Source organism: Symphalangus syndactylus, chromosome 23 (assembly GCF_028878055.3).
Source record: "Symphalangus syndactylus isolate Jambi chromosome 23, NHGRI_mSymSyn1-v2.1_pri, whole genome shotgun sequence".
Taxonomy (NCBI): domain Eukaryota; kingdom Metazoa; phylum Chordata; class Mammalia; order Primates; family Hylobatidae; genus Symphalangus; species Symphalangus syndactylus.
The window spans coordinates 40313610-40339920 of NC_072445.2; the positions used below are offsets into that span (position 1 = coordinate 40313610).

At 44.1% G+C, this 26311-nt stretch overlaps 1 protein-coding gene, 1 non-coding gene and 1 pseudogene across 2 annotated transcripts; 2 read left to right on the forward strand and 1 right to left on the reverse strand.

Annotated features, from left to right (window-relative positions):
* Positions 1-214: 214 nt before the first annotated feature.
* On the reverse strand, positions 215-321 carry LOC129473913 (U6 spliceosomal RNA). Its single transcript, XR_008654424.2, has one exon. It is a non-coding gene; the product is annotated as a U6 spliceosomal RNA (small nuclear RNA).
* A 3202-nt stretch (positions 322-3523) lies between these two features.
* LOC129473146 (dihydrofolate reductase-like) lies at positions 3524-4111 on the forward strand (annotated as a pseudogene).
* An 8883-nt stretch (positions 4112-12994) lies between these two features.
* Positions 12995-16713, forward strand: LOC129473036 (patr class I histocompatibility antigen, B-1 alpha chain). Its single transcript, XM_055263218.2, is given in 10 exon segments — positions 12995-13534; positions 13661-13930; positions 14176-14451; positions 15027-15302; positions 15396-15512; positions 15941-15973; positions 16080-16105; positions 16108-16127; positions 16290-16339; positions 16342-16713. Coding segments are annotated over 10 exon segments (1365 nt in total). The 5' UTR covers positions 12995-13461; the 3' UTR covers positions 16566-16713.
* Positions 16714-26311: the final 9598 nt, after the last annotated feature.

The window sequence follows — 26311 nt, forward strand, 5'->3', positions numbered from 1 at the left end:
ATCCTTTCTTTTTCTTACCTGATTTCCCTGGCCAGAACTTCCAATACTGTGTTGAATAGGAGTGGTGAGAGAGGGCATCCTTGTCTTGTGCTGGTGTTAAAGGGGATTGTTTCCAGCTTTTGTCCATTCAGTATGATATTGGTTATGGGTTTGTCATAGATGGCTTTTATTATTTTGAGGTATGTTCCTTCAATACCTAGTTTATTGAGAGTTTAAAAATATGGAATGCTTCATGAATTTGCGTGTCACCCTTATGCAGAGGCCATGCTAATCTGCTCTGTATCTTTCCAATTTTAATATGTGTGCTGCCAAAGCGAGTACTGATCACACGTTCTTAGAAGTGGAGGTAAGTGAAGAAATGTGGGTGAGATGGAGTTTTGGATTTCATCTGCAGTAATTTCTGCATCTAGTGAAATGTGATTATCTCTGTCTTTTATTCTTTAATTAAGTGGTAAAATGCATTACAGATTTAAAGTTTAAATATTCTTGTATTACTGGGATACATAACCTGGGAAGGATATTTAATTTGTTCATAGCTCACTGGTGGACACTGTCTACTGCTATTTTTCTCAGTATTTTAACCTCTAATTGCTTAGAAGTGATTATCTTATCAGGCTTTTCTCTTATGTATTCCCTAGCTGGCTTTAGAATCAATGTTATTTATACATAAACAATGATGAGTTTACTGGCTTTCTCTGTTTCCTCATTCAGTAATCTTCTTTGAAGTTTTGGTAGAACTTATCTGTAAAACAGTCTGGATATGCCTGAAGGGAAATAAAGTTTTACAACTGTTTTAACTTCTTTACTTGTAGTATGTCCTTCCCATTGACATAATCTTGTTCCTAGTTTCAAAATTATTTAAACCTCTACCATATCTTTAGTGGCATACTTATCTGTCATAATGCTATTTTATTCTTAATTACCATTGCCTGTTTTATTTCTCCGTCCAAAGAAATAGCTGCTTTTGACAGGCTTGGCCCTCAATAGTGGCAGCTGCCAGGTCAGCCTTGGTAAGTGGTGACTCAATTGCTGTGCCCATGCAGTGTCCATCGCAGCCACCGTGGCCACTTTGTGCACGGACTCCATGAGGAAGGCCTGTGTGGCTGAGTGGCATCGTCCATCAAGCCATCTTGCCCACCTGGTTACAAAGAACCCCATTCCCTTAAAGACCCTCTGGTGGGCATCCACACACAACCACTATCGTCACACACTCTGCCTATAGCAAGAGGTCTGTGTGTACCGCTCTCCTCCACCTCCTAATTTTCCAACTCTATTTTCCCCAAGTTCATGACTGGCCAGCCACACCATGGGGCACTGCCATGACTCATTCATTCATGCACTGCTTGGGCATCATATGACTCTACCTCCCATGGGCTTGTTTGGGTTTGATCCCTAGTTCCTGGCTTGAGAGCCATTTCCAAAGCTGTTCTGGTGTCAGCTCCCAAGCCTACTGCTCTTGTTGTAGATTTTCCTCTTTATATGTATTTATTTCCTGGAATTAAAAAAAGTTGCACTGATTTTTTCAATGCAGCATTTTCCAAAGATGTGCAGTAGGAGCGATTCTTCTTACCATAGATAGAATTGCTTCAAAACATCAGCAATGTATATTTGAGTGAAGGACAGCACGCATGGAGAAAGAAGGACAATCCACAAGTGGGCAGTGGAGTTTCACAAAGTGAACACTCAGGTAAACAACACCCACATCAAAGTACAGCAATCACAGCCTCCCAGAAACACCGCTGGATCCTACTCAGTCATAAACCACCCTCCCCAACCCTAGAGTAGCCACTCTTGATTTCTAACACAGATGAGTTCTGCCAGTCCCAGTTGAATGCCATTATACAGTCACCATCATGCCCCTGGGTCTCATCATCTCGCTGTGTGTGGTCGTAGCCTATTCACTCCCATGGCTGTCCAATGCTCCACTTTATAAATAGCTCACACTTCTTGCCCCTTCACTGTTGGTAGACAATTGTGTCATATTTAGATTTTACAAATCGTGATGCTTTGAATAATATTTTCATATATTTTGGCACACACATACATGCATTTCTATTGGTTAATAACTAAGAGTGCTATTGCTGGGTCATAGGTGAGTAGATGCTTGGCTTAGTCTCTCAAAAAGTAAGTTTCTAGTAGTAAACAAACAGTAGAAGAGGGTGAATCTCTTACTTAGAAATTATTCAGATAATCAGTGAGGAAGGAATGAGAGACTGAGACTATAATAACTCTTTTGCAACCCATCATGAATTAACAGATTTAACCATTGAAGAGCAATGGCAATTAACAACACAATAAAAAAAAACTAATGTGAGGTTCTTCCTCTTGATGGAAGAACACAATACAGCACCATCAAACAAGTACAAGTGAGAAAGAAATCAAGCCTGAATATAAGCTAACCTCCATAGCCAATGACCAATTTAGAGACAATACGGATAATAAAAACACATATTAAACAATGGCTTGGGGAGCAATCAGCACAATGCACACTATGGGAAGCTCTACCACACAATATAAATTTCAAGAAAGAATCTATAGAATAAAAGAGAACAAAAGCATATTTCTAAAGGTAAAACTAAATCATAGTTTTGGATGATAAAAATATAAAATAGAACAAAGAAATTACGATCGTAAAAGTCAGGATGTGTTTTTATTTGGGGGAGGAAAGAGTTTATTGCCGAGCTGGGGCAAATGATGGGGCTTCCGGTTTGCTCCGCAAACGTCCATCCCTGGTGGTTAATGGGTGTTTACTTTTTATTAAAGGACACAAATTTTATACCGTATTTTTTTACTTTTGGAGTCCTAGATTTAATATTATGACACAAAGGCTAATGAAAAAATAATTTATAGAGTATGGTTAGTGTTTTGCACAAAGCCCCCCCCCCCCAATCTTCCCTCTGAGCACCCAGAACAACCAGCAGCCCCAGGGCCCCCAGCAGGGGTGACCTCACTTCTAGGTGTGCATGCAGCTCACATCACCAGAGGCAACATGCAGGTCTACTCCTTGACTCCTGGAAGAACCTGATAGGACACAGCTGAGGGGAAGCCTTCCCCACCATCTGCAGGCTCTTGGCCATCAGTGTAGAGGGAGCGGGTCCTCACCTCTCCAGAGGCGCCTTCACGGCCAGAACCTCCTCTATGCATGGGGAGTAAGGCCTGGCCCTTCCCCTGAACACGGTGACATAGATCTCTCCAAAGGTGGAGATGACACCTTTCCTCCCCCACCAACCTCATGCTTCTTTTGCTTTACAGGAGGATTGACGCAGACTGGTGTCCAGTGAAGAAATCCAAGGTGCCTAGGAAGGAGAGGTGGATCTCAGGGCTGTGCGTGATCTGCTAAGGAAGCGCATCGACCACCGGGTGGCGCTGCTGCGCTGCTTCTGCTCCCAGGAGGTGGATGTCCAGGACGAGCTTTGAGGTGGAGAGAGGGATGTCATTGCTCATCCTCCAGTTTCCAAGTAAAAACCTTCCGGCCAATCTTGGCCGCGCGTCCTGGTGTAGCGAGCAGGCTCGGAGGTGCTCACCGCTGCTGTCATGGTTCGTTTGCTAAACTGCATCGTCGCTGTGTCCCAGAACATGGGCATCTGCAAGAACGGGGACCTGCCCTGGCCGCCGCTCAGGAATGAATTTAGGTATTTCCAGAGAATGACACAATCTCTTCAGTAGAAGGTAAACAGAATCTGGTGATTTTGTGTAGGAAGATCTGGTTCTCCATTCCTGAGAAGAATCGACCTTTAAAGGATAGAATTAATTTAGTTCTCAGCAGACAACTCAAGGAACCTCCACAAGGAGCTCATTTTCCTGCCAGAAGTCTGGATGAGACCTTAAAACTTACTGAACAACCAGAATTAGCAAATAGAGTAGACATGATTTGGGTAGTTGGTGGCAGTTCTGTTTATAAGGAAGCCATGAATCACCCAGGCCATATTAAACTATTTGTGACAAGGATCATGCAGGACTTTGAAAGTGACACGTTTTTTCCAGAAATTGATTTGGAGAAATATAAAATTCTGCCAGAATATCCAGGTGTTCTCTCAGATGTATTAAGTACAAATTTGAAGTGTATGAGAAGAATGATTTAATATGAAGGTGTTTTCTGGTTTATTTTAAGATGTTCCTCCTCCCTCTGAAAAAAAAGTATATATTTTTACATTACAAGAAAAGACTTGTTGACTTTAGATCTTTGGATAATTATTTCTAAGTAACATATTTTTATACCCCACTAATCTTGACTACATCAGATACCACTTATGAAACATTCTTGCTATAACTAAGTGCCTCTCCAAGACCCCGACTGAGTCCCCAGCACCTGCTACAGTGAGCTGCCATTCCACACCCATTGCATATGAGGCTCTTGCCAGTCCTTGACATTGTCGGGCTTGTCAAATGTTGGTATATTTATTAAAGATGAGGATGCATGTACCCTCCAACTGAGCAGTTTCACTAGTGGGAAATACCGAAAGCTTCTTACGTGTATATCCAGAGGTTTGCACACAAATGTTGCAGCCTTGTTTGTAACAGTGAAAAATTGAAAACAACCTGGAAGTCCAGTGATGGGAAAATGAATATATTTCTGTCTTTTGGGGAACCCAAAGCAGGTTCCAAGACTGCAATTTCAGTGAAAGCAGTTTATTTGCTAGGTCTTACCAGAAATCATCAATTGAAGTACAGAGAAGTGGAACCTAGAAGGTAAGAAAACCAGTTTAAAGTCAATGCGCAGCTTCTCATTGGTAACAAGCTCCATACTGCTGAGATACAGGGAAACGGAGGGGAGAAAGCTGGACTATTGATCCCCCACTCCTTGGTTGTCAGCCCCCTGTCCTGTGTGTGGGCAGAATGTACTCCAGATGCTCTATAGCAAGTCCCAGGTGTTTGCAGTAAGAAGCTGCTGGCATGCATGGGAACAGTGAATGGCAAACACTTAAAGCAATTCCATGTTTAAGCATATAAACACTTCATATCTTTTTTTTTTTTTGACAGAGTTTCACTTTTGTTACCCTGAGGGAGTGCAATGGCGCAGCCTCAGCTCACTGCAACCTCTGACTTCCCGGGTTCAAGCGATTCTCTTGCCTCAGGCTCCCAAGTAGCTGGGACTACAGGCATGCGCCACGATGCCCGGCTAATTTTGTGTTTTTGGTGAAGATGGGGTTTCACCATGTTGGTCAGACTGGTCTCGAACTCCTGACCTAAAGTGATCTGCCCGCTTCGGCCTCCCAAAGTGCTGGGATTACAGGCTTGAGCCACCCCAGATCTTTATTCTTTTTATGTAGTAAAAAGTATAAAGCCACGCATGGTTTATTTGAAATATTTTATGTTTTAAAAAAGTACAGAAGCAGGAAAACCAATTCTAAGTTCAAGTGAGGGATGATGGTAGTTTGAACCAAAGGGTTGCATGTAGTAAGAAACTGTGACTTAAGATATATTTTAAAGTCGGAAGTAGCAGGATATTCTGATGGAGTTTGACCTGGGTTTGGGCCCACTGAGTTTGAGATGCCTTTGAGAAATGAAGAAAGTAGAGAGAGAATAAAAGAAAAACTGGCCAGGCACAGTGGCTCATGCCTGTAACACAGTGGCTCAGCATTTTGGGAGGCAGAGACAGGCAGATCCCTTGAGATCAGCTTGGGCAACATGGTGAAGCCCCATCTCTACAAAAAATACAAAAGTTAGCTGGGCATTTTGGCGCACACCTGTAGTGCCATCTACTCAGGGGGCTGAGATGGAAGGATCAATTGAGCCCGCGAGTTCGAGGCTGCAGTGAGTTGTGATTGTGCCACTGCACTCCAGCCTGGGTGACAGAAGAGACCTTGTCTCGAAAAAGAAGCTGAAAGCAATGGAACCATGCCTTCAGAATTCTAGAAAGTTATTTTCAACGGATAAATCTATATTCAACCAAATAATCAAGGGTGAAGGTAAAATAATACATTTTTAGGCAAGCAAAGACTCAGGGGTTACCTCCATGTACCCTTTGTTGGGAAGCTATTGGAGAAAATACTCCAGCAAAATGAAGGAGTAGACAAACCAGAGAATGACATGGATCCAAAAAATAGGATCCAACACAAGCAATATTCCAGCTATGGAGCTGGCTTTAAAAAGAAACAGTAAAAATATTAACAGGTTAGCTGGGTGGAATGGCCCATGCCTGCAGTCCCAGCTACTCAGGAGGCAAAGCAAGAGGTGGGCTTGAGCCCAAGAGTTGCAGACCAGCCTGCCCACCATGGTGAGATTCCCTTCTCTTAAAATAATAATAAGTTATGGCCAGATTTGGGGCATTTGGAAAGAAGTTCTTTGAAGATAAAGCAAAAGTAAAAAAAAACAAACAAAAGGGAAGGGTGGTTAAGCAATCATTAATTCTAGGGCAGAAGGAAGTACAGGACAGGAAGTAAGAGCATAACACTCTGTTTTTCTCGACAATGAGCAATATGTACATACTCATAATGATGTGGTGACTACTTAGACCCTAAATCTGGTAACTACTTTGGGACAATATGGGGGGAAAAGTGAAGATAGTGATGGTGTAAGAGCTAAATCCTCATCTGTCATATCAAAAAATCACTATAGAATGTATAAAATAATCAAGAAATGACTAAGTAGTTATGTGAGGAAAAAAATAGAAGACATTGCTAAAAGACTTAAAAGTCATTGCTCTGGAGAATTAGGAGGGATGGGGCAGGGGACTGTTAGGATGCATTATAAACTGAAGAGGCTTTTTAAAATTACATGTATTAATATATGCACCCACTTGAAAAACTAAAAATATAATAATTTGGAAAAACCCATGAAGGTAACTACCAGAAGGAAAAACTAGAGAATGAAAAGTGCTTGTCTCTGGAAAGGACAACTAACAAGACTGTTGTTTTCATTGTAAGACTTTTGGAGCAATTTGATTTTACTTAACCATTTTCATGTATTTCTTTAATAAAAACAACTCTATCAAAATAAAAAGTTACACTTGTTCATAGAAAACAAACAAACAAACGAACAAACAAAAAAACCTTCTTGCCCAGCCCATCTCATTCTCCCTGAATCCTCAGCGCTAATGAGGACTGTCTCCTTCTCACCTGCCTGGACTGGGCTTTTTAACACTGGAAAGGGGATGTGATTTCTAGTTTCAGCATGTCCTGGTTTATTGTGCTGCCAGTAAAATAAAATCAAAATACACACTGAATAAATAACAAATAAAATAACCCATAGTGAGCAAAGGTTTACAATGTTTTGTTGTTGTTGTTGTTGTTGTTGTTTGAGTCAAGATCCCACTCTGTGGTCTGGGCCGGAGTCCAGTGATGCGATCACAGCTCACTACAGACTTGAATCCATAAACTCAAGGGATCTTCCCATCTCAGCCTCCCCAATACCTGGGAATACAAGTGCCCACCACCAGGCCCAGCTAAGTTTACTTATTTTTATATCTTTTAGAGATGAGGGTCTCACAATGTTGTTCAAGCTGGTCTCCAACTCTGGATCTTAAGCAATCCTCTTGCCCTAGCGTCCTGAATTGCTGGGATTACAGGGGTGAGCTGTCATGCCCGGCTTGTAATACACTGACACCATCAAGGTTTCCTTCTCCAAGTGAGCAGCAGATGCCCCTTGTCTCTTGGGTCAGGACACTGGGTAGAGTGGAAGAGCAAGGCAACAAAGTCCCTGCAGAAAGCGCCCACGTGGAAGAGGTCCCTCAGAGAGGGCCAGCTGTCCCAGGGCCACCGTATTCAGGGATAACTCCTCTTTCTGGGCAGGACTGTTCTTTGATTACTTTTGTATTTGCAATGGTTCTGAAATCGTAGGATGATGAGACTGAAGACTGGCTAGGGTTTGTTTTCAAAAAACCATCTCCAAGATTTGTTGATCTTTTGAATGGTTTTTAGTGTTGCAATTTCCTTCAGAACTTAACTCATTCTTAACATTTCACAGACTACTTTCAGTTAATAATCTACTAGTGCCCATAAATATAAAAATATTGTGACCATTTATCCTCTATAAAATGTCCATCTTTTATGGTATAGATATTATATGTAATATATCTATACAGGTTGTAAGTCCCATGATAAAAAACTTTTTCTTATCTTTAAACAGTTCTATGTATATAAAGTAAGAATAAATGAGGGGAGCAAGATAGCCTTTTGTACTTAGCTCAGTATTTACCATTTTTGATCATCTTCATCTTTTTTGATAATCTCATTTTCCACCTGGTATCATTTGCCTCTAGCCTGAAGAATTTTCCTTACCAATTGTTATTGTACAGATCTGCTGGTGACAAATTCTCTTAATTTTCTTTTACCTGAAATATCTCATTTGCCTATCGTTGAAGGACATCTATGCTGGATATAGAATTCTTAGTTGACCTTTTTGTCTTTCAGCACTTTAAAGATGTTATTCTAATTTCTTTTGTTTCTATGGTTTCTAATAAAAAGTCATTGATCAGGACAAGAGGAACAGAGAAACAGAAATTGGGAAAATAATATGTTAAACCTAAAACTTGTCATATCAATAATGACAAAAACCTATATGAATCAACACTCTAATGAAGGGCAGAGATTGTGTGACGTGGTTTAAAAAAACACAGAACCCAACAATACGCTCTTTCCAGACATGCACTTTCTTTGTTTTTTTTTTTTAATTTAACTTTTATTTTTAGTTAAGGGGTACATGTGCAGGTTTGTTATATAGGTAAACCTGTATCATGGGGTTTTGTTGTACAAATTATTTCTATACTCATTAGTACCCACCCAAGTATTAAGCTTTAGTACCCATTAGCTATTTTTCCTGTTCCTCTCCCTCCTCCCACTCTCCGCCCTCAAGTGGATCCCAGTGTGTGTTTTTCCCCTCTGTGTGCCTATGTATTCTCATCATTTAGCTCCCACTTATAAGTGAGAACATGTGCTATATAGTTTTCTGTTCCTGCATTAGTTCGCTAAGAATAATGGCCTTCAGCTCCATCCATGTTCCTGCAAAGGACATAATCTCATTCTTTTTTATGGCTGTATAGTATTCTATGGTGTATCTGTGCCACATTATCTTTATCTAGTCTACCATTGATGGGCATTTAGGTTGATTCCAAGTCTTTGCTATTGTGAATAGTGCTTCAATGAACATATGTAACATGTGAGTCATGCACTTTCTTTTTTTATTTAATTTATTCTATTTTACTTTAAGTTCCAGATACATGTGCAGAACATGCAGGTTTGTTACATACGTATAGTCTGCCATAGTGGTTTGCTGCACCTATTCACCCGTCCTCTAAGTTCCCTCCTCTCACCCCTGACTCCACAACAGGCCCTGTGTGTGTTGTTCCCCTCCCTGTGTCCATGTGTTCTCATTGTTCAGCTCCCACTTAGGAGTGAGAGCATGTGGTGTTAGGTTTTCTGTTCCCATGTTAGTTTGCTGAGGATGACTTCCAGCTTCATCCATGTCCCTGCAAAGGACATTAACTCATTCCTTTTTATGGCTGTGTAGTATTCCATGCTGTATATCTACTACATTTTCTTTACCCAGACTATCATTGCTGGCCATGTGGATTGGTTCCATGTCTTTGCTATTGAAAATAGTGCTGCAATAAACATACGTGTGCATGTGTCTTTATAGTAGAATGATTCATATTCGTTTGGGTATATACCCAGTAATGGGATTGCTGGGTCAAAGAGTATTTCTGGTTCTAGACCTTTGAGGAATGGTCACACCATCCTCCATAATGGTAGAACTATTTTACATTCCCACCAACAGTGGAAAAGCATTCCTATTTCTCCACAGCCTCACCAGCATCTATTGTTCCCTCACTTTTTAATAATTGCCATTCTGGCTGGCAGGAGATAGTACATCATTGTGGTTTTGATTTGCTTTTCTCTAATGATCCTTGATATTGAGCTTTTTTTCATATGTTTCTTCTTCTGAGAAGTGTCTGTTTGTATCCTTTGCCAATTTTTGATGGGGCTTTTTTTTTTCTTGTAAATTTGTTTAAATTCCTTGTAAACATACATGTGAGCTCTCATCATTCTTGTTTAAACACCTAAGAGGCACCCTAACCAGTGCAACATGGCAAGAAAATGAAATAAGAAACCAACAGAAGGACCAGGCATGGTGGCTCATGCCTGTAATCCCTGCATTTTGGGAAGCTGAGGTGGGAGGATCACTTGAGTTCAGGAGTTTGAGACCAGCCTAATAGTGAGAACTCATCTCTACCAAATAAAAATAATTTTAAAAGAAAAAAGATCAATAGATAGGAAAGGAAGAAACAAAAGTCTTTCTTTGTCACCAACTTCATTGCATATGTAGAAAACACTAGGGAATGCTGAAAAAGTCTCTGGAATTAATCATTGAATTTGCAAAATAGTTCATAAAATATATGTAATAAGTCGCTTAGATGAACATGAAAAGATAGCAAACAATACTAGTCATCAAAGAAGTGCAAGTTAAAACCACAATGAGAAACCATCACACATCACTTAGAATAGGTGAAGTCAAAAAGACATATGATAAGTCTAAATACTGTCAAGAATATGGAAAAAATAGGAATGTCTGATATTGCTGGTAGAAATGCAAAAAATGTGGCAGCCAATTTGTAAAGCGGTATGGCAATTTCTTATACAGTTACCCATCCATTACCACATGGCCCAGCAATTCCACAAATATGTATTTATCCAAAAGAAATAAAAATGTAAGGCCACACTTGTAAGCAGTTATTTATAGTGGCTTCATTAATAACAAACCCTAGCTGGAGTAATCCACATGTCAATCAACTAGAGAACAGAGAAACCAATGAATAAATTGGGATTCCAGCAACACTCAGCAGCTGCTCAGCAACAAAAATGAATGAATGGCATCATCTCAAACATCGTTATGCTAAGGGAGAGACCAAACGAAGGACTACATAACATACGATTGCATGTCCGTGAAATTCTAGAAATTTCACTGTTGCAGTGACAGAAAACAGCAGTGGTTGAATGAAGGGAAGGGATGAGGGTGGGAGGCAAGGATTAAATAGAAAGGGACAGAAAGAAAAGTTTTTAGGGAAAAGAAACTGTTCTCTACAGCACCACAATTCAGGAGTAACTGGGTGGTGGGAACTAAGGGGAGAGGAGGGTGTGAGGGATGAGGGCAGAGAGAAGGGCGGGGGAAGCAGGAGGTGAGGACAAGGCGCAGGGGAGAGGACTCTACAGCAGTGGAAGAGCCTAGCAGGGGATTCTTTGCATTCTGTGTTTCTCTACTGGGCAGTGTGGCAGTTACACAACCATAAATAATTACCAAAATTCAACAAAAAGCACAGCTAAAACTGGTGAATTTTATTACAAATAAATGCCCTAATAAGCAAAAAAAAAAAAAAAAAAAAAAAAGGGAGGGGGGAGGGAGGCAAAAATAAAGACATTTTTTAGATGATCAAAGCCATAAAATTAAATTCCTAGGGATCCTGTACTACATTTAATTTTAAAGGAAGTGCTTCAGGGTGAAGGAAAATGATACTGCATGGCGACTCAGATATACAGAAAGGAAAAATTAACAACAGAAATGATGCATATACACATGTCACATTTAAAAGAAAAAAGATCAATAGATAGGAAAGGAAGAAACAAAAGTCTTTCTTTGTCACCAACTTCATTGCATATGTAGAAAACACTAGGGAATTCTGAAAAAGTCTCTGGAGTTAGTCACTGAATTTGCAAAATAGTTCATAAAATATATTTAATAAGTCGCTTAGATGAATATGAAAAAATAGCACTCATTTTCTTAATTTCCTGAAGACATATGGCTACTTGTCTAAAACAAAAAGTATTACACTGTATCATTGAGTCTATAATATGGATTGGTGCAATATATAAAACAATAATAGTATAACGGTAGGTTAAATGAAACTACACTGTTACAAGTGTCCTTTATTTTGCTGGATGCAGCTTAATATTACCTGAACTTCAGTATGAAAAGTCAAGGAATCGGGTTCCATTCTTACAACAATAAAAAATTAGTGTAAAGAAATATAGCCAAAAGCCACTAGGACAATTAAACCCATAAACTAAAAAATGTTTATTTGACGCATAAGAAAGTAGTAAAGGAGAAAGAGAAACAAAAAGATATGAGACAAATTGAAAACATATAGCAAAATTGTAGACCAAAATCCAGCCATAGTAAGTGAAGAAATGACACGAACTTGCTCACATTAGCAGGACTGCGGAGCACTGTGGGGAGAACAGACATGGGCAGGTGGCGAGGGGACAGTGTTAGTGCCACAATTCAGGAGTGACAGGGTGGCAGGGACTAAGGGGAGGGGAGGGTGTGAGGGATGACAGGGGCAGACAGAAGGGCTGGAGAGGCAGGAGGTGAGGAAAAGGAGCAGGGGAAAGAATTCTAAAGCAGTGGAAGGGCCTAGCGGGGGGTTCTTTGCATTCGGTATTTAATACATTCTGTTGGACTTCCGAAAAAATAATTGGCTCCTTATGATTAAAAAAAAAAAGAGTTACAAAAATACCAAGTGTCTAGATAAAATATGCACACTGCTTGGATGTGCAGAGTTTAGGAAAACAGGCAGTGCTGGAGCGCTGGTGAAGAGCATTGGGTCTCATGGAGCACTCGCAACTCTGAGGTGATGACTACAGGCTCCCGCTTGCAATAGACAGTAACAAACCCTGCTTCGTTGTATTCAGGAGATGTTCTGGACTCACACAGGGAAACTCGGGGTAGGGAGTGAAGATAATTTTAAATGCAACAACCCAGAGTCACAGATCCATAGTCTGGGAAAGTAAAACTTAGGAGCTTTGAGAGTTTAATTGTAATGCTGTTTTGACACAGGTCTTTTACAAATTGGAATTCTAATCATTCAGAGATTGCCAATATTGCGCTACCTACTGTGTTAATAAACAAAAAGGAAACTGGTCTCTATGAGAATCTCTGCGTGGTGCCTTCGGACAAAACTTCACCAGGTTTAGAGAGATAAACCCCTGTCTCTACACCTCCATTCCCAAGGCGAGCTCATTCTCTGGCATCAAGTTCCCCGTGCTCAGTTTCCCTACACAAGAGTCCAAGGGGAGAGGTAGGGGTGGGAGGCAGGGAGTCCAGTTCAGGGACCGGGATTCCAGGAGGAGAAGTGAAGGGGAAGGGGTGGGCGCAGCCTGGGAGTCTCTCCCTGGTTTCCACAGACAGATCCTTGTCCAGGACTCAGGCACACAGTGTGACAAAGAGGCTGGTGTAGGAGAAGAGGGATCAGGACGAAGCCCCAGGTCCCGGGCGGGACTCTCAGGGTCTCAGGATCCGAGGGCCTTGTCTGCAATGGGGAGGCGCAGCGTTGGGGATTCCCCGCTCCCCTGAGTTTCACTTCTTCTCCCAACCTGTGCCGGGTCCTTCTTCCAGGATACTCGTGACGCGTCCCCAGTTCCCACTCCCATTGGGTGTCGCGTGTTTAGAGAAGCCAATTAGCGTCGCCGCGGTCCCAGTTCTAAAGTCCCCACGCACCCACCCGGACTCAGAGTGTCCTCAGACGCCGAGATGCGGGTCGTGGCTCACCGAACCCTCCTCCTGCTGCTCTCGGCGGCCCTGGCCCTGACCGAGACCTGGGCCGGTGAGTGCGGGTCGGGAGGGAAATCGCCTCTGTGGGAAGGAGCGAGGGGACCGCAGGCGGGCGCAGGACCCGGGGAGCCTCGCCGGGAGGAGGGTCGGGCGGGTCTCAGCCTCTCCTCGCCCCCAGGCTCCCACTCCATGAGGTATTTCAGCACCTCCGTGTCCCGGCCCGGCCGCGGGGAGCCCCGCTTCATCTCCGTGGGCTACGTGGACGACACCCAGTTCGTGCGGTTCGACAGCGACGCAGCGAGTCCGAGGATGGAGCCGCGGGCGCCATGGATAGAGCAGGAGGGGCCGGAGTATTGGGACCAGAACACACGGAACGCCAAGGCCCACGCACAGACTGACCGAGAGAACCTGCGGATCGCGCTCCGCTACTACAACCAGAGCGAGGACGGTGAGTGACCCCGGCCCGGGGCGCAGGTCACGACCCCTCCCCATCCCCCACGGACGGCCCGGGTGGCCCCGAGTCTCCAGGTCGGAGATCCGCCCCGAGGCCGCGGGACCCGCCCAGACCCTCGACCGGAGAGAGCCCCAGGCGCCTTTACCCAGTTTCATTTTCAGTTGAGGCCAAAATCCCCGCGGGTTGGTCGGGGCGGGGCGGGGCTCGGGGGACTGGGCTGACCGCGGGGACGGGGCCAGGGTCTCACACCTGGCAGACGATGTATGGCTGCGACGTGGGGCCGGATGGGCGCCTCCTCCGCGGGTATTACCAGCGCGCCTACGACGGCAAGGATTACATCGCCCTGAACGAGGACCTGAGCTCCTGGACCGCTGCGGACACGGCGGCTCAGATCACCCAGCGCAAGTGGGAGGCGGCCCGTGAGGCGGAGCAGTGGAGACCCTACCTGGAGGGCCGGTGCCTGGAGTGGCTGCACAGATACCTGGAGAACGGGAAGGAGACGCTGCAGCGCGCGGGTACCAGGGGCAGTGGGGAGCCTTCCCCATCTCCTATAGATCGCCCGGATGGCCTCCCACGAGGAGGGGAGGAAAATGGGATCAGCGCTAGAATGTCCCCCTCCCTTGAATGGAGAATGGCATGAGTTTTCCTGAGATTGCTCTGAGGGCCCCCTCTGCTCTCTAGGACAATTAAGGGATGACGTCTCTGAGGAAATGGAGGGGAAGACAGTCCCTAGAATACTGATCAGGGGTCCACTTTGACCCCTGCAGCAGCCTTGGGCACCGTGAATTTTTCTCTCAGGCCTTGTTCTCTGCCTCACACTAAATGCGTTTGAAGGTCTGATTCCAGCTTTTCTGAGTCCCTCAGCCTCCGCTCAGGTCAGGACCAGAAGTCGCTTTTCCCCCCTCAGAGACTAGAACTTTCCAAGGAATAGGAGATTATCCCAGGTGCCTGTGTCCAGGCTGGTGTCTGGGTTCTGTGCTCCCTTCCCCACCCCAGGTGTCTGGTCCATTCTCAGGTTGGCCACATGGGTGGTCCTAGGGTGTCCCATGAGAGATGCAAAGGGCCTGAATTTTCTGACTCTTCCCGTAAGAGCCCCCAGAGACACACGTGACCCACCACCGCATCTCTGACCATGAGGCCACCCTGAGGTGCTGGGCTCAGGGCTTCTACCCTGCCGAGATCACACTGACCTGGCAGCGGGATGGGGAGGACCAAACTCAGGACACTGAGCTTGTGGAGACCAGGCCAGCAGGAGACAGAACCTTCCAGAAGTGGGCAGCTGTGGTGGTGCCTTCTGGAGAAGAGCAGAGATACACGTGCCATGTGCAGCATGAGGGGCTGCTGGAGCCCCTCACCCTGAGATGGGGTAAGGAGGGGGATGAGGGGTCATGTCTCTTCTCAGGGAAAGCAGGAGCCCTTCTGCAGGATCAGGGCCCCTCATCTTCCCCTCCTTTCCCAGAGCCATCTTCCCAGTCCACCATCCCCATCGTGGGCATCGTTGCTGGCTTGGCTGTCCTAGCAGTTGTGGTCACCGGAGCTGTGGTCGCTGCTGTGATGTGGAGGAGGAAGAGCTTAGGTAGGGAGGGGGTGAGGGGTGGGGTCTGGGTTTCTTGTCCCACTGAGGGTTTCAAGCCCCAGGTAGAAGTGTTCCCTGCCTCATTACTGGGAAGCAGCATCCACACAGCCTGGGACCCTGTGTGCCAGCACTTACTCTTTTGTGAAGCACATGTGACAATGAAGGACAGATATATCACCTTGATGATTATGGTGTTGGGGTGCTGATTCCAGCATTTATGAGTCAGGGGAAGGTCCCTGCTAAGGACAGACGTTAGGAGGGCAGTTGGTCCAGGACCCATACCTGCTTTCCTCGTGTTTCTTGATCCTGCCCTGGGTCTGTAGTCATAGTTCTGGAAATTTCTCTTGGGTCCAAGACTAGGAGGTTCCTCTAAGATCTCACGGCCCTGCTTCCTCCCAGTCCCCTCACAGGACATTTTCTTTCCACAGGTGTAAAAGGAGGGAGCTACTCTCAGGCTGCGTGTAAGTGGTGGGGGTGGGAGTGTGGAGGAGCTCACCGACCCCATAATTCCTCCTGTCCTCCGTCTCCTGCGGGCTCTGACCAGGTCCTGTTTTTGTTCTACCCCAGCCAGCGACAGTGCCCAGGGCTCTGATGTGTCTCTCACGGCTTGAAAAGGTGAGATTCTTGGGGTCTAGAGTGGGCGGGGGCATGGGGCAGAGGGGAAAGGCCTGGGTAATGGAGATTCTTTGGGACGCTTCGAGTGTGTGGTGGGCTGTTCAGAGTGTCATCACTTACCATGACTGACTTGAATTTGTTCATGACTGCTGTTTTCTGTAGCCTGAGACAGCTGCCTTGTGAGGGACTGAGATGCAGGATTTCTTCACACCTCCCCTTTGTGACTTCAAGAGACTCTGGCATCTCTTTCTGCAAAGGCATCTGAATGTGTCTGCGTCCCTGTTAGCATACTGTGAGGAGGTGGAGAGACAGCCCACCCCCATGTCCCCCGTGACCCCTATTCCCATGCTGACCTGTGTTTCCTCCCCAGTCATCTTTCCTGTTCCAGAGAGGTGGGGCTGGATGTCTCCATCTCTGTCTCAACTTTATGTGCACTGAGCTGCAAACTCTTACTTCCCTACTGAAGATAAGAATCTGAATATGAATTTGTTTTCTTAAATATTTGCTATGAGAGGTTGATGGGTTAATTAAATAAGTCAATCCTAGAATTTGAAAGATCAAATAAAGATGTGAGAACCTTCCAGAATCTGCATGTTCCCTGTGCTGAGTCTGTTGCAGGTGGGGGTGGAGAAGGCTGTGAGGAGGTGAGTGTGGATGGGGCCTGTGCCTAGTTGCTGTTCAGTTCTTCATGGGCTTTATGTGGTCAGTCCTCAGCTGGGTCACCTTCACTGATCCATTGTCCTTGTCCCTTCAGTGGAAACTTGTCCAGCGGGAGCTGTGACCGCAGAGGTTCAGACATTGCCCAGGGCAGCCCCTGCACACGGGGGTCTCTGTGCTTTCTGAGACAAATTTTCAGAGCCATTCACCTCCTGCCCTGCTTCTAGTGCTTCTCTTCTGCTGTGCTCTCCTGCCCTCTCTCCCTGCCCTGGTTCTAGTGATCTTGGTGCTGAATCCAATCCCAACTCATGAATCTATAAAGCAGAGTCTAATTTAGACTTGCATTTGTCTGTGAAATTGGACCCATCATCAAGGACTGTTCTTTCCTGAAGAGAGAACCTGACTGTGTGCTGCAGTGTGCTGGGGTGGGGAGGCGCGGGGGTTGCTGTAGAAAGAGGGATGGGGGAGGGAGGGCACGCAAGCAGCACTGCTGAGAAAAACATAGGCGGCCTCTATCTCGGTGTGAGGGGACCTTGTGCTGTAGCTGCCACAAAACAGCACTTGGCCTGAGGCTATGTTAATAAAGATACTGCCTTTAGAATAGGAGGTGCTCTACACTGATCTTTCATTCAACTGACCGTTGTCATTGACCAGACACAGGACAGAAGGGTTCTGCATCTGCGGAACACCAGAGAAATCTCTGGCCTTTTGTAGCATATGTTCCAGTGGGAAGAGGCAGACGATAGATACACTATAACCAGAGTAAGGAAGGAAAGTGCTAGAAGGTGGTAAGTGCTGTGAGGCAGGTGATCCAGGATGTGGGCAGTGGGGACAGGGAAGGTGGCTGTTGTGCTGGGTAGTCAGTGTGTGCCTTGTTGCAAAGGTGACCTTTGAGGACAGATTTGAGGGACGTGAGGATGTCTGGGGAAGTTCTTTCCAGGCATAGGAACCTCCAGTCCAAATGCACTATGGCAGGAAGGTGTCTGTGTTCCCAGAAGAGCAAGGAGGCCAGGAGGGCTCGACAGAGAGAAACTGAGGTGAGGTCAGAGGTGCAGCCAGAGCAGGTGGGCTTGAGGGGAGTGGGGTTGGATCTGACCTTTGCTCTGAGTGGGATGAAGAGTTAGAGGACAGTTTTGAGCAGAAGAGGGCCATGGTATGACTTCTCTTTTAAAAGGATCTCTCTGACTGCTGTGCTGAGAACAGAATTGAGAGGTGAGGGACGAGGGAGGCAGAAGGGAAAACAGTAGGAAGCGAGTGCAGTATTCCAGGCTGGAGATGTCGGTTATCTTGACCGGGGTGTGAGCAGGGGAAATAGTGGGACGTGAGGGGATTCTGGATGCATTTGAAGATGGACTCACAGCATTTGCTAATGGATTGTATCTGTGGTGTGAGAAAGACGAATCAAGGACACTCATAGTTGTAAAATGAGTGAGTAGAAGGATGGAGCTGCTGTCAGTGGAGATGGGGAGACTGGCAGGAGCATACTGAGGAGGGGGAATCGCAGGCACTCAGTGGAGGAGATGTCTATTAGGAATGTAGATGGGGGAGCTGGGGTGGAATTTGGACAGACAACTCCAGAGTTTAGAGGAAAGGAGAAATAGACTGGGCGGGAGAAATAGATTGAGGAGGTCACACCATATAAACGATACTTAAAACCTCAAGCATGGATGAGGGCACCAAGGGAGTGACTGACTATGGAAAAGAATGAGCGCAAGGACTGAACCCTGGACCTGCAGTTCTAAGGGATGTGATCAGACCACACCCAGAGCAGACTGCACAGTTCTGGCCCCACATCTGGAGGACACACTCAGATAAGGAACCCCCATGTGCACCAGGATCACCTGGATGTGGTGCTGAGATCCAGGAAGTCTGGAGTCGAGCAAGAGATTCTGGATTTATGACAAGGCTGGAGCTCATGTTACTGGTCTCCAGATCACACTTGGAGCAGCTAGAACACCAGGATCCCACACATCTGAGCATCAGCCTCGCCTCTAGGGCTTGTTATAGAAATGATTCCTTGGTCTTGTGCATAATACTCTGAGACAGGGGTTCTGGGGAGTGGCCTGAGTATTTTCTAAGCCCCCGCCAGCAATCCTGTTGCTTAGCCAGATTGGGAGCCACTGAGATCAGTGATCAGAGAGTGCCCAGGGTGGGTGGATGGGGTGGGTTTTCAAACCCTGTTTAAAAGAGGATTTTTCTCACAGAAAGAAAAGGGAGGATGTACATCATCAGTTATGAGATGTGATATTCCCTGTTGTTCTCTCCACCATGGGGTAGAGGCCAGGTAGACAATTCATTTACCATCAACACAGACCTTAAGTCTGATCAGAAACATTTACCATCTATTTTCTCTGAAGCCTGGCACCTGGAGGCGTCATCTGCATGAGAATTTTGGACTCCACAACCTTTTATCATAACCCAGACATTCCTTTCTATTGATAATAACTCAACCAATTGCCAGTCAGAAAAATTAAAAATCTACTTATAACTCAGAAGCACTACCCCGCAACCCTTGCTTGCTTCAAATTGTTCCAACTTTCTGGACCGAACCAATGTATAGCTTAAATGTATTTGATTGATGTCTCATATCTTCCTTAAATGTGTAAAACCAACCTGTGCCCCAACCACCTTGAGCACATGTTCTCAGGGTCTCCTGAGGGCTGTGTCATGGGCTGTGGTCACTCATTTTTGGCTCAGAATAAATCTCTTCAAATATGTTACCGAGTTTGACTCTTTTCATTGACAGTGTGGAATTCTGATGTAGTAAGAGGGTTCAAGTGCTGGAGTGTGAGGGGTGGGGAAAAGTGACAAATTTTAATTCTTGGAGCAGTGATCCAGGATGAGAACTTTATCTGGTACCCGGTAGGCACGCAGAGTGGATGAATGAACCAGTGACTACTAAATAACATATTTCCACCAATTCCTTTGAGGATAGGTTATTACATCAAGTTTTTGTCTATCCCAGTTTATAGTCTAGATTATTGGAGTGGCATTCTGTGATGATGAAATGATTATTCAAACATCTTCCCTCAGCATGACTCTTACTAGGATTAAAACACCCAGGTTTGTAAGATCTCAGAGGTTCTGGGTCCACATATAAACATTAATATAAAACCGATGTTTTATATTAATATTTATATTTTCTTGTGTGTGGAAATATTTCTGGGGAGAGAATCTCAAACATTTATTAGTTTTTATGTGACATCCTCAAAGGCCTAAAAAATCCTAACTTCTAGATTAAAGGTAGGACCACTCCACGTCTAGACAATGAACAGCTGGTAGCAACCTGTGTTTAGGGACATGAAATAAATGCTTACATTTGTTTATCTTTTCCTCTGGGACCGAACAAGGTAGAGGTTTATTTGCTTACTCTTACTATAAGTTTCTCTCTGTGGGATGGTGATGGGGTTTTCTTCCACCCAAATAACATTCTGATTCTCCAACAGCAGCTGGGAGTCCTAGAGTTCGACTCGATTCTGACACTAACTACCTGGAGTTTGCCTCAGACTCCACAGGTTTACCAGCTCAGTCCTACAAGTCTGTCCTCACTTCAGAAGCAAGTCACAAGTATCGGGTGCAAGGTTACCTGCACTTCTGTCTATCATGGCTGCAAAGTCAGGGGTTTCTCACCTCCCAAGATTTGAGAATTCTTAAACTAACTGAAAGAACTCAGGAAGTTGCTATAGCCGTGTAAACCAAAAAACATCTGAGACAGGTCTCAGTCAGTTTAGAAGTTTATTTTGCCAAGCTGAAGATGCACCTTGGAAACAGAGACACAAATCATTGTAGCATCTGTGGCCCATGCTTTTTCCTAACAGGGTTTTGAAGACATCACTATTTACAGGGGAAAGAGCAGCCAGGAGAGGAAAAAAATAGTCAACTATGCATTCATCTCATGCTCAGTAAATCTACATTTTACATAAGATAAAGTAAACGTTGGGTAAAAAGTCAAATACGCGTTTGTCTCCGGGTGGGTGGAGGGATGATTTCTAGTCTTGTCTTTGTCCTGTACCTGTGAAGATAAGCTGTTAATTCACATTGTCAGGGGAAAATTCAACAAAACTCTGTCTTAGAGTAAACATGTTGGGGCCCACAAGGAATTATCTTGTGAGCAGTTTGTGAGGGAGGCCACCTGGGGAGATATGGGGTCTTCTATCTTTGCAGTTATTTGTTTAGAAACAAAAGAAAGGCAGTTTTTCCATCACTCAGTCTCCAAACTTAACTTTTCCCTTTGGTATAGTGAATTTGGAGTCCTGAAATTTTATTTTCCTTCCACACTCAGTACTGCAGTTTTTTATTGTTATAGCTTAAATCCCCACCTTTTTGGCATCTGGGACCAGTTTCAAGGAAGACAGTTTTTCCACGGACCAGTGGAGGTGGCGGAGGGCAGGGGGAAATGGTTTCGGATGAAACTGTTGTACCTCAGATGATCAGGCATTAGCATTTCATAAGGAGCATGCAACCTAGATCTCTCGCATGCAGGGTTCACAGTAGGGTTCATGCTTCTATGAGAATCGAATTCCGCCACTGATCTGACAGGAGGCGGAACTCTGGTGGTCATGCTCATGCTCTCTCACCCACTGATCACCTCCCGCTGTGCGGTCTGGTTCCTACCAGGCCAGGAACCTGTACCAGTCCGCAGCCCGGGGGTTAGGGACCCCTGGTTTGAATTATGCCACTAGAGCAGAACTCCTGAGACTGGATAACTTATAACAAACAGAAATTTGTTTCATTCATGGTGTCGAGGATGGGAATTCCCAGATCAAGGGACTGTATCTGGTAGAAAACAAAAGGACAAGAGAGGGTGAGAGGTAGGGGGAAAAGGGAGTCAAACTCACAGCCTCAGGCCCTTTTATGATGAGCCTTAATCCATTAATGAAGGCAGAGCTCTGATGGTCCAATCGCCTCTCAAAAGTCCCATTTCTTAAAAATCTTGCATTTGGGATGAAATATCCAACAGATGCTTTTTTGGGGAAAACATTCAAGCCATAGCAATTATAAAGGATACAAATGAACAGCCAGATGAAGAGGTGCACAGGGTGAGGTCTGGAAGGGCTCTGAGCACAGGAGCCTCTGTCCCCATGGAGATGGGGTTCACCATCCTCCCAGCACGTGGGCACACGGATGTGCTCAGCAGTTGGGAAGCTCCCCAAAACCCAATCTCCAGAGGTTTCAATGGAAATTTCATTGTGTAGGCAAGATTAATTAAATCACTGACCATTGTGTGACTGAACTCAACCTCGAGCCCCTCTTTCCTTCCCAAACTTTAGGGATGGGGCTGACAGTTCCAATCCTCTAATCACAGCTTCGTGTTTCTGGCAACCAGCCCCCATCCTGAAGCTATCTAGGAGCCCCTCACCCCATAGTCATCTCATTGCCATGTTGAAGTCATGTTTATCACTGAGGAGATTGCAAATGTTTTAGAACCTGGTTGTCAGGAAACAGGGACAAAGACCAAATATTTTTACTGGACCACAGATCACACCCTGATTTTGACCACATTATCTCTTTTTATAATATTTATTATTTTATTTTAGAGATAATCTCTTCCTCTGTTGCCCAGGGCAGAATGCAGTGGCACAATCATAGCTCACTCTAACCTCGAATTCCTGGACTCAAGTGATCCTTCTGCCTCAGCCTCCTGAGTAGATAGCATTACAGGTGCACACCACCATGCCCAACTAATTTTTAAATATTTTGTAGGAATGGGTCTCACTATTCAGCCCAGTCTGGTCTCGAACTCCTGGCCTTAAACAATATTCCTACCATTGCCTCCCAAACTGATGGAATTACAAGTGTGAGCCACTGTGCCTGGCCAATCACAGATCTCCTATACCAGAAGAATCATAACAGTGAAAAGATCCTGGCACATTACCAGAATCCTCTTTGTTCATTAACAGTTATCCCAGTGCAATCCATAAACAGGAATAGTTTCAGCAACATATGGCTGCACCTTTTCAGGCATCTGGTAAAATTGAGCTAAGAGACAATATCATCTCTTGCTTATACCTCTTTTGAATACTTCATGTAACATTGGATTTTCCTCATTACGTAACCCATTTATTCATTCATTTACCCTCAGCTACTCTTTCTCCTTCTCTGCATTTATACTAAACATTTATAATTTTGGAAGGAACACTAGGTTCTGCTGCTGTGCTGGCTTAGACTGCAGGGACCAATACTGTCCTAGTAAGTGTCTCCTGTCATCCATTCTAGTTCATAGAGGGTAGGGTTATACAGGTAGAGAACTGGTTGGCTATCTGACCTCAGGCAACACAGCTGCATTCAGTGTTGGCCCCAAGTTTGCCAGATGCAGTGAAGGCACAACCTACTTCTACAGGCCCTTAGGAATTCTGACATAATGGACATAAAATATATTTACAGTTTCTTACTTAGGAATAATTCCTGTTTCTGAACTCTATTTGCATCCCTAGTCTTGGGACCACTGCATCAGGTATGAGAAAAGCAAGTTGAGGTGAATTACAGTCATCATTCCAGTGTCCTACCACCTTGGGAAGGAATATATGTAGATCACACCAGCACCTTACCCTGACCCACCAGAGAAAGAGAGGATACTCTCATGTCAAGTGTGAGCACAAATTGCTGGGACTACAGGTGTGAGCCACCGTGCCCAGCTCTAACAGCACAGTTCTTAGCAGAAATATTACAGGTCAGAAGAGAATAGGATAGTGTACTCAAAGTCCTGAAAGAAAAGAACTGCCAAACCAAGAGTAATAAACCAAACATAATTATTCTTCATAATTGAAAAAGAAATTATCTTCCAAGACAAGCAAATGCTGAAAGGCTTCATTTCCACTAGACAGGGCCTACAGGAAACGCTCAAGAAAGTCCTAAACCTGGAATTGAAAGGACATTTTCAACATTTCCACATTATTACCATGAAAACATACACAAGTATAAAACTCACTGGTAAAGCAATCACACAAAAGAGAAAGAGAAAGGTCTCAAATGGTCCTACTACAGAAATCCACCAAACCATAATGACAAGCAATAAGAGAAAAAGACAGTAATAAAGGACATATAAAACCACCAGAAAACAACAATGTGACAGGAACAAAGCTGTTGGCAACAGGCCCCCAAAAATCTGGCCATAAACTGGCCCCAAAACTGGGCATAAACAAAATATCTGCAGCACTGTGACACGTTCATGATGGCCATGACGCCCATGCTGGAAGGTTGTGGGTTTACTGGAATGAGGGCAAGGAACACCTGGCCCACCCAGGGCGGAAAAGTGCTTAAAGTCGTTCTTAAACCACAAACAATAGCATGAGCGGTCTGTGCCTTAAGGACATGCTCCTGCTGCAGATAACTACCCAAACCCATCCCTTTATTTTGGCCCATCCCTTTATTTCCCATAAGGAATACTTTTAGTTAATCTATAATCTATAGAAACAATTCTTATCACTGGCTTGAGTTAAATACGGGGGTAAATCTCTGTTCGAGGCTGTCAGCTCTAGAGGCTGTGAGACCCCTGATTTCCCACTTCACACCTCTATATTTCTGTGTGTGTGTCTTTAATTCCTCTAGCGTCACTGGGTAGGGTCTCCCTGACTGAGCTGGTCTCAGCTCAGAGCCTCACATATTAATAAAAATCTGGAATGTAAACAGATTAAATTCTCCACTTATAAGATTTAAAATGGCTGAATGGGTAGAAAACATGATCTTACTACATTCTGCTTACAAAAAAACTCACCGGTAATACCACCTCACCACAATGCATAGAGACAGAAGGTAAAAGAATGGCAAGAGGTTATCTATGGAAACCAAAAGTGAGCAGGAGTAGCTATACTTATAGCAGATAAAATAAACTGTAAGTCAAGAACAATTTTTTTAATAGATAAGGAAGGCCATTACATAATCATAAAGAGATCCTTCCAAGAAGAGAATAGAACAATTCTAAATATATACGCACTAAACACTGGAGCACCTAGATTCATAAAACAAATATTACTACATCTAACAAGAGAGATAGACTCCAATACAATAATAGCGGGGGACTTCAACATCCCAATCTCAGCATAAGACAGATGATCTACACATAAAATCCAGAAAGAAACATTGGATTTAAACTGAATTTTACACCAAATAAAGCTAACAGATATGTACAGAGCATTGTATCTAACACTACAGAATATACACTCTTTTCGTGAACACATGGGACATTTTCCAGGAGAGAGCCTACGTTAAGCCACAAAACAAGTCTCAACAAATGTTCAAAAATTGAAATCATATTAAATATCTTCTCTGGCCACAGTGGAATAGAACTAGAAATATACACCCAGAGAAATGTTGGCAACTAGACCAATACATGGAAATTAAACAACATGCTCCTGAATAACCATTGAGTCAACAGAGAAATTAAGATGTAAATCAAAAAGTTTCTTGAAACAAATGAAAATGGAAACACAACGTACCAAAACCTGTGGGATACAGCTAAACAGGGCTAAAAGGGAGGTTTATAGGAATAAATACCTACCTAAGAAAAGTAGAAACATTACAAATTAACAATATAACAATGAACCTCAAGGAACTGGAAAAGCAAGAAAAAAACACATCCAAAATTAGCAGAAAAGAAATAATAAAGATCATAGTAGAACTAAATAAAGACTTTTAAAAACCATGTGAAAAATCAACGAAGTGAAATGTTTGTTCTTCAAAAACATAAACAAAATTGATAAACCACTAGCTAAACAAACCTAGAAAAAAAGAGAGAAAATTTGCTAAGAATAAAAGTTCCTCTTCAAAGTTTTCCTTTTTGGTTTAGAATGATAAGTGTTAAGAAGATAGTTCCTCTTAAAAGCTTTAAGTTTCCCTCACTCTTCATACCAACAAATCTTCTATTTTACTAATGACTCTTTATTGTGCCCCCAAGGAGTTGTTACATACAGTAAAGAAATAAACACATTCTATGTTCTTGTACTTGAACCAAGGCCTAACTTCTTTGTTCCCTAGTCTGCCTGGATCTGCCTGGACATGCCCAGACATGTCCCAACTTGCAGCCTATGCTCTTTCCTTATTTGGAAATATTATCATCTTCCTGGTTTCACAAAAGTGACCCCCTCCTTTCCTTTGTTCCCCATTGCACCTTTACCTTATTTGAGAAAGTTTAAGTTTTTAGCTGACTGGGATCAGTTTAGATTGTGTGGTCCAGTTCCAGCCAATGGAGATAGGACACAATAGTAGAAACAATTTGCATAGGGAATAAAAACCCCTGCTTTCCTTTGTTCTGGGTCATCTCATGGCAACCAGGCTAATGGGTAGCACCCTTCTGCAGAAGTAAAAATTGCCTTGCTGAGAAATCCTTTGTTCAAGTGTTCATTTTCTTTTGACTGTGAGCTTTATTTCTAACCATTTTCTGGGGGCTTGTCCAGGATTCCCATTCTCCTTTGGGAAGGGGTCTTTGGTCACCCCATCTAGGGGAGACACACACCACTGCCCCACTGCGGTGGCCCCAGGGACGGGAGATTGAGATTACCCATTGTGAAGAATAAATGCAGGCTCTCAGC